Raw genomic sequence first — 12,637 nt, forward strand, 5'->3', positions numbered from 1 at the left:
ACTATAAGATCACTATAATGTAGCCAAGTAGGAAAGTGATGTTAAACACTAACAAGCAATCAATCAAACATCCAGTAATTTAGCATATGTTTGAGGGATCTCTGTTAATACTCCTGCTTCCTCCACAAATAAAATCGATCAATTGATTAATATGAACTTTCATTTCTACCTGTGATAACTGCTTAATGATTAATCAACTTATCAATCAACAAATCAATCAATCAAATAATCATGATAAACTTTCATTTCTACCTGTGATAACTGCTTTACAATTAATCAACTTATCAATTAACAAATCAATCAATCAAATAATCATGATAAACTTTCATTTCTACCTGTGATAACTGCTTTACGATTAATCAACTTATCAATCAACAAATCAATCAATCAAATAATCATGATTAACTTTCATTTTTACTTGTGATAATTGCTTAACGATTAATCAACTTATCAATCAACAAATCAATCAATCAATCAATCAATCAATTGATCACCCAACACACTTATCCAAACCAACCAACCAATATTTAGAATTGTTCCTTGATCAGTAGGTGGTAAATACAACCAATAACAATCATAACCAATCAACCAACTAACAAAAAAATTATGTTCGTAAAGGAAGAAACCACTATTAACAATTGTAAACAGTTTATATTTTATTTTATCTTATAAAGTTATGGATAATAGTTCTGGTGTTTTCACTTAACATTGAAGGCTATATTTCTATTGTCAAGATCTCCTTAGTGTCTTTAAGTGGCTGTCTTATTTTAAGTACCCTATGTCTCCTAATGCGCTTTTAAGTTGATGTCTTATTGCCAATACCTTATGTCTCCTTTTATTCCTATTTGTTGGATATCAAAGTAAAAATAATTTGTGGAATTTTTATCAGAGTTCAGTATTTTTGTGATTTTTCTTTTCACCCACAAATTAAAACTGAACACTATAATATAACCAAGTGTGTAAGTGGTGTTGAATACAAACAATCAATCTATCAAACAACCAGTAATAAGGTAGATTTTTCTGATATTTCTGTTGATACTTCTGCTTCCTTCATAAATAAAAACTATCAATCAATTGATCAATATGAACTTTTATTTCTACCTGTGATAACTGCCTAAAGATAAATCAACTTATCAATCAACAAATCATTCAATCAATTATTCATCCACCATACATATTATAAGTCAAAACCAACCAACCAATATTTAGAAAATATCCTTCGATCTTGTTGGATGATTGAGGATCCAACAAAATCAATCACCAACGGATCAACCAACCAAAAATTTATGTTAGTAAAGGTGGAGACGTCCATTGACAATTATTTCGACAATTGATTTTATTTTTTGATAGGGTTAATAATAATAATTCTGGTATATTCACTTATCATTGAAGACTGTTTGTTGATGCATATATTTCTCTTGTTTAGATCTCTTTTTTTTGTTTTTAAGTTGCTGTCTGATTGTCAATACACTATGTCCCCCTTTTATACATATTTGTTAGATATCAAACTAAATATAATTTCACTATCAATTAAGGTAATTTTTATTATGATCTTTGGCTTTAATTGGGACCCATGGTATGCTTGAAAAGTAATATTTTGAATAAAAAGGAAAATAACTGTTATACAAGATATTGGTCTAATCAGTTCTGGTAAGTTCACTCGTAAGCTTAAGTCCAGTTGTCATATGCATCTGACATGAATATTGTTTGCCTTATACCATTTCACATATTTCTTTTTCATTAAAGTTTGAAAGTTTTAGAATCCTTCAATGTTTATTACATATAGCTTTGCATCTTTAGTTTTAGTACCTGCAGCCCTACTGCATCCTATATAAAGTTGTCCAGTTGTGTTGATAGCAAGAGAAATTGGAAACTCTATTCCTATATCCTTGGTATTGAAATATGAAATCAAATGACCATTGTCATTGAGGATGTGTAAGATTGGAATATTCAGATCTGTCACAACAACATTGTCACTTGGTGTTGTCACAATGTCTACTGGTTTGAATGATTCACTCTTATTGGTGGTTGAATGACCTCTATACTGGTTTATTATATGTCTTTCTTGTCCTAAGACCATTACTTTACCTCTAGCATCATCTGAAATCCTATCCACTACATGTATATTTCCATTACTTGTAGTAGTTATACACCTAGGTTTATTAAATAAAGATTGATTATATTCATCAAGTTCATACACAGTTTCCTTGTCTCCTTTCTTGTTCATAATGATCACAGCACTTCTTTTTAGTTCACTATTATAAGCTCCTACTATCAGTTTATTTTCACTGATAACATGGATGGAATAGGGATATAAAGGTGTTACATCATAAACAGAATCAGTCAGTTCACTAGTACTGCTGATTTGTTTTAACCTTGTTTTCCCTGAAACACTCAGAAGGAGTTGATTAGATGGAGTATTAACTGCCATTCCATGCACTTTAATGTTAAATTTAGACATCACCTTCAGATTGGTTCCTTCAGATTTTACTCTCTGTAATATTCCGTAATTACCAGAACTTATCCAAATTGACTGATCAAGGCATGGACTTACAAATGCCATTCCTACAAGTTCAGTCTGATATTCATTATTGACGACTAGTGAGATTTTTATTTCTGATGACAAGTTTCCATCATCTTGTAGAGATCCAATGTTTGATTGGTTAATATTTCCTGGTACAAATTTGGGTGAAGAAGTATAGCTAGGCTTGGTTTGTGGTTCTTGAATTTCAGTGAATTTCTCAATCTTCTTGACCTCTTTGAAAAACTCAGAAGCATTGGAAAGGTCAATACAGTTCTGGAGTTCATTGATTTTGTCCTCCTTCTGGTTTGTGTATATTGATATAGCATTAAGATCTGATTTGACTGATGTTAAAACAGTTTCATGACTTTTCTCCAGTTTATTTTTGAGTTCTTTAAAATATTGGTCTACTTGATCTTTAACGGTTTTCTCGTGACTTCGAATATTTTGTGTCTCTTTGTAATACTTTAAATTTTCGGCTGACACTAGTTTATTGAGCTGGTCTTTCTTTACACACATGTTAGAATGACACTTCTGCATTTCATTTTGTCCTTTTTTCAACATGTTGACTATCAAGTTATATGCATCTCTTATTTCGATTAAAACGTGTGTCTTATGAACTTTTGCAAAACAGGTTGGACACACGAGAATGTCACATGTCTTACAGTAAAGACAAGAAAATTGTCCAGTGTGGTCATGACACTTGATATATTTAAAATCCAGTTCTTCAATATGCATGTCAACCTCATTTTTATCTATGATCTTATGATCATTTGCATTTTTGAATTTTGAATGTACATTGTCAGTGCAATGACCACACATCAGAATACTGCAGTCCATGCATTTCCACTGTAGTGGTCTATCTGTTTCACATAATCCACATTTAACAGGTGCTTGACCACTCTCATGTAATTGAGAGTATGCCATATTAAGTTTGTCACAAGTTGTATATTTTAGAAAAAAAAGTTCAGTTAAATTAATTTCTTTATGTAATGTCAAGTTGTCATATGATTGTACCCAGTATTTATTTTTTGATAATGCAAACGATAGGTAATTATATAAATTTAGTGATATCATGTCTGAAATTGAGGATACTGATAAAAATAAGATAAAGTATGAGTTATCCATAAGGTCAAGAACTGATGAGAACCATGTTTTAACAATCTTAGAAATGTTCATACAGGTTGAGAAATGTTGTTGCGAAATCAGAATCATGTTAGGAATACCACTTTTGTGTATATCAATACTAGCTTTAGCAGTTTTACATGAGAGCAAAAATCAAAACAAATTATCCTGACCTCTGTCAAGTTGCTGCATATTAAGTCTACTGTTGATAGATATTTGAAAAAGATGTTATATAAGTACCAATGAGACAACTCTCCATCCAAGACGTCACAATGTTTAAAAAGTAAAGAATCATAGGTCAAAGTACAGCCTTCAACACAGAGCCCTGGTCACACCTAACAGCAAGCTATAAAGGGCCCAAAAATGACTAGTGTGCAAAACAATTCATTTCAAAAGGTTTAAATGTTTCAACAGGTGCAAACCTTCACCCTAACCTGAAATAGTCATCAGTAATAGTAGGGTTAAAATGAAAGTTCTGTAATTGTTACAGACTTGTAAAATTAGTTCTTAAGATCTTGGAGATTTAATCATAGGAATGGACATTGTATAACACCTAAGTAATGCACTTCTCTTCTGTCTTTCCCTGTGAACTGCCAAGCACTATACTAATATTTTACATGTGTAAAAATCAGTGATTTTATATGTGCTGAGGGACAATTGAGCTTTCTTGAGTTGGTGCACCAGTTAATTTTTCCTGACTTGTAGTCTAATATCCAAGATAATTGTATGTGTATTCTCTGACAATTCAAAAAAATCTTATCACAAATTTTAGAATTGCTCATAATAACATGACCTATGAAATACTACTGTAGGCCATTGATATCATTCTAATCAATCAATGTTTCATTGACTTATTTTTCTTGTGATTATCAAATTTTAGTTACATTAAGGTTGAGATCCATTATATTTTGTCTATTTGTTATATATTATGTCATTTGAACAGTACACAAAGACTCTAATTATAAGCATGTTGCTATCTATTATGAATAAATGATATGCTGGTAGGATACTTTGATGCTCCAACACTTGTTGATTACTCTGAATGCAGTAAATATAGAATGTAATGTGTACATTTATCACTGTAAAGTCAATTTTTGTTTTTCTACAGCATTTCTTTGGGATTGTTTATTTGTTTAGCAGATGAGTATGTGTTAGAGAGTGGTCTAATTAGTTCATAAACATTGAATACTAGTCTGTACCATATTAAGTCGACCTGCCAAAGAATGATGGTTCTCTCTTGGTACCAATGCTTATTCCATCATTAAATCTGTTGAATATACATGTTATAAAGCCATGTGTAAAAGTGGTGTTAAACATCAACAATCAATCAGTTAAACATATATAAGACCATTATTAGAATATGCTGATGTCATCTGGGACAACAACACACATCTTTAAGTTTTGATTGATAAGATTGAAAAAGTACAAACAGAGGCTGCCAGGATCGTAACTGGGGGTACTAGGTTGGTGTCCCTAGAGAGATTATATCTCAAAACGAGTTGGGAAAAGCTTAAAGATCGAAGGGAAGCCCACAGATTAATTTATTTTTACAAGATGAAAAATAATATTACTCCGGAATATTTATCAACCTTAGAATCCCATGCAACCATACATAATCATAATACGAGAAACTCGTCCCTAATCCCCCCTGTTCGAACAAGAACAGCCCTGTATACATATTATTTCTTACCGGCAACTATACATTCATGGAATCTCCTCCCTGAGAATGCTAAGACCAGTACTTCGGTGGGGGCATTCAGGAATTGTGTCCAGTCTCGGGCGATTAAACCTCCAAATTATTTTTACATTGGTAAGCGATTAGGTCAAATTTATCACTCAAGACTTCGTATGCAATGCAGTTCTGTAAATCATCATCTTTTTGTTAAAAATATAGTGGCTTCACCACTTTGTTTATGTGGTGCTATAGAAACAACAGCGCACTACTTGTTGCACTGTCCCCGTTTTCACATTATGCGTGAACAGCATTTTTATAATATCAATATAATACATTTTTTGTCGGAAGAAATCTTGCTACACGGTTCAACGGACTTCAGCTACGAACAAAACATTGAAATATTCTTGGCAGTTCATACATTTATACTCAGTAGCAAAAGATTTGTAATATGATAGCACACATCTTGCTCAACAAGTAATACTTATATCTTAAATAATTGTGTCCGTTCAAAAACATACACTTTATTATTGAATTTCTGATGTATATTTTTTTCTTCTTTCTTGTGTGTCACAACCTTATTATATGTTTTTTTTCCTTCTTTCCATCTAGTGTAACATTGTTATTTTTTTTTTTAATATTTTACTCCTTGAGTATTACAATATGAAATGTTCTTATCTGTGAGGAAGCAGATTAATATAAGCTAACAGCTTTTTTCTTGTTTTCCTATTAATTATTTCACTTGTATTATTATGTAAATGCCTATGTATGTACCTGAATATAATTAATAAAATATGTTTACACTAATCAGTTAAACAACCAGGAATTGGGGGGATTTTAGACAGGTCTATATTGGTATTCCTTCTTCCTCCACAAATAAAACTGATCACTATAAGATCACTATAATGTAGCCAAGTAGGAAAGTGATGTTAAACACTAACAATCAAGCAATCAAACATCCAGTAATTGGGCATATTTTTCAGGGATATCTGTTGATACTCCTGCTTCCTCCACAAATAAAATCGATCAATTGATTAATATGAACTTTCATTTCTACCTGTGATAACTGCTTAATGATTAATCAAGTTATCAATCAACAAATCAATCAATCAATTGATCACCCAACACACTTATCAAAACCAACCAACCAATATTTAGAATGGTTCCTTGATCAGTAGGTGGTAAATACAACAAACAACCAGATGCTCCGCAGGGCGTAGCTTTATACGACCGCAGAGGTTGAACCCTGAACGGTTGGGGCAAGTATGGACACAACATTCAAGCTGGATTCAGCTCTAAATTTGGATTGTGATTAAATAGTTGACACAGCATAGGTTTCTGACACAGAATGAATGTGTTCTAATGAACTTAAATTTTTTTGTTTTCTCTTAGAGCAATTCACTATGCTGTTGAATATTAATCCTCTCAAAAAAATGTTTGAAGAAATTTTCTTTTTTATTTATGAAATTTCAAATGAGAAAAATTGAACCCAATTTTTTTAATCACATCCCCCTTTCCCTTATTCCAAAACTAATCTCAACTAAAATTTCTAATGGAGTTTGCAACAATAACTACTCATTTCAATACATCATAAAATATTAAGATGTAAAAAAACTGCTTGTTATCACTGAATGGTAAAGATTATTTTAATTTATCAGTTGGTAGTAAAAAGTGAATATACATTGTATATTGTATATAACAAAGATTTAAGTTGATTCTGGACAAAGAAAGATAACTCCAATTAAAAAAAAATCTTGCTATTGCACAATATTTTGCAATTAGATATTTCTTGCTTACTATTCTGGACAAAGAAAGATAACTCTAATTAAAAAAAAAAATTGCTATTTCACAATATTGTGCAATTAGATATTTCTTGCCATTGCGCAATACTGTGCAATTGAAAAGACTTGCTATTGCACAATACTTAATATAATAATTTTAGATCCTGATTTGGACCAACTTGAAAACTGGGCCCATAATAAAAAATCTAAGTACATTTTTGGATTCAGCATATCAAAGAACCCCAAGATTTCAATTTTTGTTAAAATCAGACTAAGTTTAATGTTGGACCCTTTGGACTTTAGTGTAGACCAATTTGAAAACAGGACCAAAAATGAAGAATCTACATACACAGTTAGATTTGGTATATCAAAGAACCCCATTTATTCAATTTTTGATGAAATCAAACAAAGTTTAATTTTGGACCCCGATTTGGACCAACTTGAAAACTGGGCCAATAATCAAGAATCTAAGTACATTTTTAGATTCAGCATATCAAAGAACCTAACTGATTCATTTTTTTGTCAAAATCAAACTAAGTTTAATTTTGGACCCTTTGGACCTTAATGTAGACCAATTTGAAAACGGGACCAAAAGTTAAGAATCTACATACACAGTTATGAAAGTTAGATTCGGCATATCAAAGAACCCCAATTATTCAATTTAGATGAAATCAAACAAAGTTTAATTTTGGACCCTTTGGGCCCCTTATTCTGTTGGGACCAAAACTCCCAAAATCAATACCAACCTTCCTTTTATTGTCATAATCCTTGTGTTTAAATTTCATAGATTTCTATTTACTTATACTAACGTTATGGTGCGAAAACCAAGAAAAATGCTTATTTGGGTCCCTTTTTGGCCCCTAATTCCTAAACTGTTGGGACCTAAACTCCAAAATCAATACCAACCTTCCTTTTGTAGTCATTAACATTGTGTTTAAATTTAATTGATTTCTATTTACTTAAACTAAAGTTCTTGTGCGAAAACCAAGAATAATGCTTATTTGGGCCCTTTTTTGGCCCCTAATTCCTAAACTGTTGAAACCAAAACTCCCAAAATCAATCCCAACCGTTCTTTTGTGGTCATAAACCTTGTGTCAAAATTTCATAGATTTCTATTAACTTAAACTAAAGTTATAGTGCGAAAACCAAGAAAATGCTTATTTGGGCCCTTTTTGGCCCCTAATTCCTAAAATGTTGGGACCAAAACTCCCAAAATCAATACCAACCTTCCTTTTGTGGTCATAAACCTTGTGTTAAAATTTCATAGATTTCCATTCACTTTTACTAAAGTTAGAGTGCGAAAACTAAAAGTATTCGGACGATGCAGACGACGACGACGACGACGACGCAGACGACGACGAAAAATTTTTCAAATTTTGCGGTCGTATAAAAACCATAGCCAATCAATCAGCCAACCAAAAATTTATGTTTGTAAAGGAAAAATCACCATTAACAATTGTAAACAGTTTATTTTTTATTTTCTATTATAAAGATTTTGGTAATAATTCTGGTATATTCACTTATCATTGAAGGCTGTATGTTGATGTGTATATTTCTTTTGTCTAGAACTCTTTTGTGTTTTTAAGTTGCTGTCTTATTATACCCCACACAACGAAGTTGCGGAGGGTATAATGTTTTTGACCCGTCCGTCAGTCCGTCCGTCCTTCCGTCAGTCCTGTTTCTTGTCATCGCAACTCCTCTCCAACCACACAACAGAATTTCACGAAACATTCAGTATTTTTTCTTATACTTATTTAATTTCTCCCAGGACAATGTGGGGACGTGGGGTATGTGAGCGTGCTCACTAAGGTTTTTTAATTGTCAATACCTTGTGTCTCTTTTTATTCATCTTTTTATTCATATTTGTTGAATATCAAACTTAAAATATTTGATTGAATTTTTCTCAGAGTTCAGTATTTTTGTGAATTTTCTTTTTCCTCCACAAATTAAAACGGATAACTTTAATTTAACCAAGTGTGCAAGTGGTGTTTAACACTAACAATTAATCAATCAAACAACCAGTAATTTGTCAGATTTTTCTGATATATCTGTTGATACTCCTAATTCCTCCACAAATAAAATCAATCAATTGATGAATATGAACTTTCATTTCTACCTATGATAATTGCTATATGATTAATCAACTTATAAATCAAATGATTATGATGAACTTTCATTTTTACCTGTGATAACGAACTAATAAATCAACAAATCAACATATTCACCAAACATACATTTCCGAAGTCCAAACTAATCAACCAATATTTAGAAAATATCCTTTGATCAGTTGGTGGTTGGTTCAACCAACTCAAATCAATTAACAACCAACCAACCAACAAAACAATTCATGCTAGTAAAGGGAGAGAACTCCATCAACAATTATTTGTATAATTGATTTTACTTTTTATTAAGTTGTTGATAATAGTTTTTGTATATTCACTTATCATTGAAGACTATTTTAATGTATATATTTTTTTTGTCTAGATCTCTTTTGTGTTTTTAAAGTTGCTGTCTTATTGTCAATACCATATGTCTCCTTTCATTCATATTTTTTTGATACACAAAACGCAAAATAGTTTCACTATCAAATTGTTTAGTTTGTTCATTGACTGTTATTTGGATAAATGTAATTAAAAATGTTATATTTGAAAGATACTAGAAATTCAGGAATTGTTGTGATGTTTTTATCAATGTTAAAAAAAAACACGAATGAGTTAGGATCACATTAATAACATCTCCTGTTCTGATATCTTAGAAATTTGTCTTTAGACAGGTTTTGTTGAAATCACAATGATAAATATCACATTTCTTTCCATACTTAACAAATTGCAATAATAAATGCATACATAATATTCTGGATTTACGGTAATATTTTCCATGAAAAGAAAAGATTATGTGCCACTATGCAAAAGATTTTCTTAACATTATAGTTTGACACAAGATATTGGTATAATAAGTTGTTGTATGTTTATCATTCGCAGTCAGTCCAGTTGTCATATGACATAAATATTGGTTGCTTAATACTATTTTACACCTTTCTGCCATTAAAGTTTGAATGTTTTAGAATCCTGCAATGTTTATTTCATATAGCTTTGCTTCTGCAGTTTGACCATCATTAGCCTTACCACATCCTATATAGAGTTGTCCAATTGTGTTGATTGCAAGAGAATATGGAAACTCTATTCCTATATCCTTGGTATTGAAATATGAAGTTAAATATCCATTGTCATTGAGAATGTGTAAGATGTCAGTATCTAGATCTGTCGCAACAACATTGTCACATGGTGTTGTTACAATGTTTACTGGTTTGAATGGTTTACTCTTATTGATGGTTGGATGACCTGTATACTGGTTTATTATATGTCCTTCTTGTCCTAAGACCATTACTTTACCACACCAATCATCTGAGATCTCATCCACTACATGTATATTTCCATTACATGTAGTGGTTATATACCTTGCGTTATTAAATAAAGGTTGATTATGTTCATCATGTTCATACACAGTTTCCTTGTCTCCTTTCTTGTTCATTACGATCACAGCACTTCTTTTTAGTTTACCATTACCAGCTGCTACTATAAGTTTATTGTCACTGATAACATGGATAGCATTGGGAAGTAAAGGTGATACATCATACACAGAATCAGTAAGTTCACCACTACTGCTAATGTGTTGTAACCTTGTTTCCCCAAAAACACACAGAAGGAGTTGATTAGATGGAGTAACTGCCATTCCACACACATCAATGTTAAATTCAGACATCACCTTCAGATTGGTTCCTTCAGGTTTTACTTTCTGTAACATTTCGTGAATACCAGAACTTATCCAAATTGACTGGTCAAGGCATGGACTTACACAGAATATTGCATCAAGTGTAGTCTGGTACTCACTATTGATGACTAGGGAGATGTTTATTTCTGCTGAAAAACTTCCATCATCTTGTAATGATCCAATGTTTGATTGGGTAAAATTCCCTGGAATAAATTTCGGTGAAGAACTATAGCTAGGCCTGGTTCGTGGTTCTTGGATTTCAGTGAATTTCTCCATCTTCTTGACCTCTTTGAAAAACTCTGAGGCATTGGAAATGTCAATACAGTCCTGGACTTCATTGATTTTGTCCTCCTTCTGGTTTGTGAATGATGATATAGCGTTAAGATCTGATTTGACTGATAATAAAACAGTTTCGTGATTCTGATCCAGTTTATTTTTGAGTTCTTTAAAATATTGTTCTACTTGTTGTTTTACAGTTTTTTCATGACTTAGAATATTTTGGCTTACTTTTGAATAATGTGAATTTTCTGCTAACACTAGTTTATTGAGCTGGTTTTTTTTTCATATTCATGTTAGAATTACTCTTCTGCATTTTACTTTGTTCTTTTTTAAGTCTTTCTACTTTGATGTTGTATGCATCACTAATTTTGATTAAATCATGCTTCTTATGAACTTTGGCAACACAGGTTGGACACACTAGGATCTCACACATATTACAGTAAAGACATGATGATTGTCCAGTGTGTTCATCACACTTAATATTGGTAAAATCCAGTTCTTCCCTATGCAGTCCAATCTCTTCTCTACTGATTATCTTATGATCAAGTGCATTTTTGAATTGAGAATGTACATTGTCCCTGCAATAACCACACATCAGTATACTGCAGTCCATGCATTTCCACTGAATTGGTCTATCTGTTTTACATAATTTACAGTTAACAGGAACTTGACCTCCTCCAAAAGGCTGAGAGGAAGCCATATTTGTCAGGTGTGTCCCAGGTATTTCACTTCCTTGTTTGATCTATTTTTAAGTTGTTATGATCAATAAGTTAAATACCCTTGTACTTAGTGAATATACTGAAACATGATAACAGTGAACAAATAATTTATCGTTTGTGTAAATTTAAATACCATGATTGAGAAGACCATAAATATTATATTTCACATGCTTACAATAATTTTCAACTAATTAGGGTACCTTAACTGACTGTCCCTTTTAAGATAATCTACTTATTTTTTAGTCTGTTTGACTGTTAGTCTGTTTATCAATGCATCCATCCATTTTAAATCAAGTTCAAAAATGATGTGAACTTTAAAAAAAATTATGCTAAATATTGGTTTTCACCCATATATTACAGATCACTGATCAGGTTAAAGTTTTGTTTAGGGTAGTTACCAATAAAGTTGTAGTCATGTCAACTTGAAACTTAGAAAATCAACACAAAATAAATTAGGGTTTTGAACCAGATTTCACGGTTTACTGAATATGGAAATGTGATAGTATGAGCGGGCCAATGAGAAAGATGGACACATATTCTTGTTTAGACTACTTTCTTTTCTGTCCATTTTGGTTTGATCTGCCCTTCAATGTTTGAATTAGGTTTTAGACTTTAAAATTGTTTGGCTTACAACAGTACAGAAGAGACTCTTTTACGAGATGCAGTCAAAATTTGAACCATTAATGCTATTATGGTTGAAGATGCTAACAGAGCATTATAATTTTAGTGATATCAAAGTCATCATAAAGGACATTTACCATTTGCAACA

At 31.7% G+C, this 12,637-nt stretch overlaps 2 protein-coding genes across 2 annotated transcripts in view; one reads left to right on the forward strand and one right to left on the reverse strand.

The window, feature by feature from the left end:
- LOC139516255 (eIF-2-alpha kinase GCN2-like) overlaps positions 1–12,637 on the forward strand; it is a 135,586-nt gene that overhangs the window by 49,042 nt on the left and 73,907 nt on the right. The window lies entirely within an intron of this gene.
- On the reverse strand, positions 1,531–11,870 carry LOC139516264 (uncharacterized). The gene is made up of 2 exons (XM_071306262.1): positions 10,337–11,870; positions 1,531–1,933 (listed from the first exon to the last, which is right to left on the reverse strand). The coding sequence occupies exons 1-2, from the start codon at positions 11,144–11,146 to the stop codon at positions 1,757–1,759; spliced, it is 987 nt and encodes a 328-aa protein (XP_071162363.1). The 5' UTR covers positions 11,147–11,870; the 3' UTR covers positions 1,531–1,756.

This window comes from Mytilus edulis, chromosome 3 (genome assembly GCF_963676685.1).
Source record: "Mytilus edulis chromosome 3, xbMytEdul2.2, whole genome shotgun sequence".
Classification (NCBI taxonomy): Eukaryota; Metazoa; Mollusca; class Bivalvia; order Mytilida; family Mytilidae; genus Mytilus; species Mytilus edulis.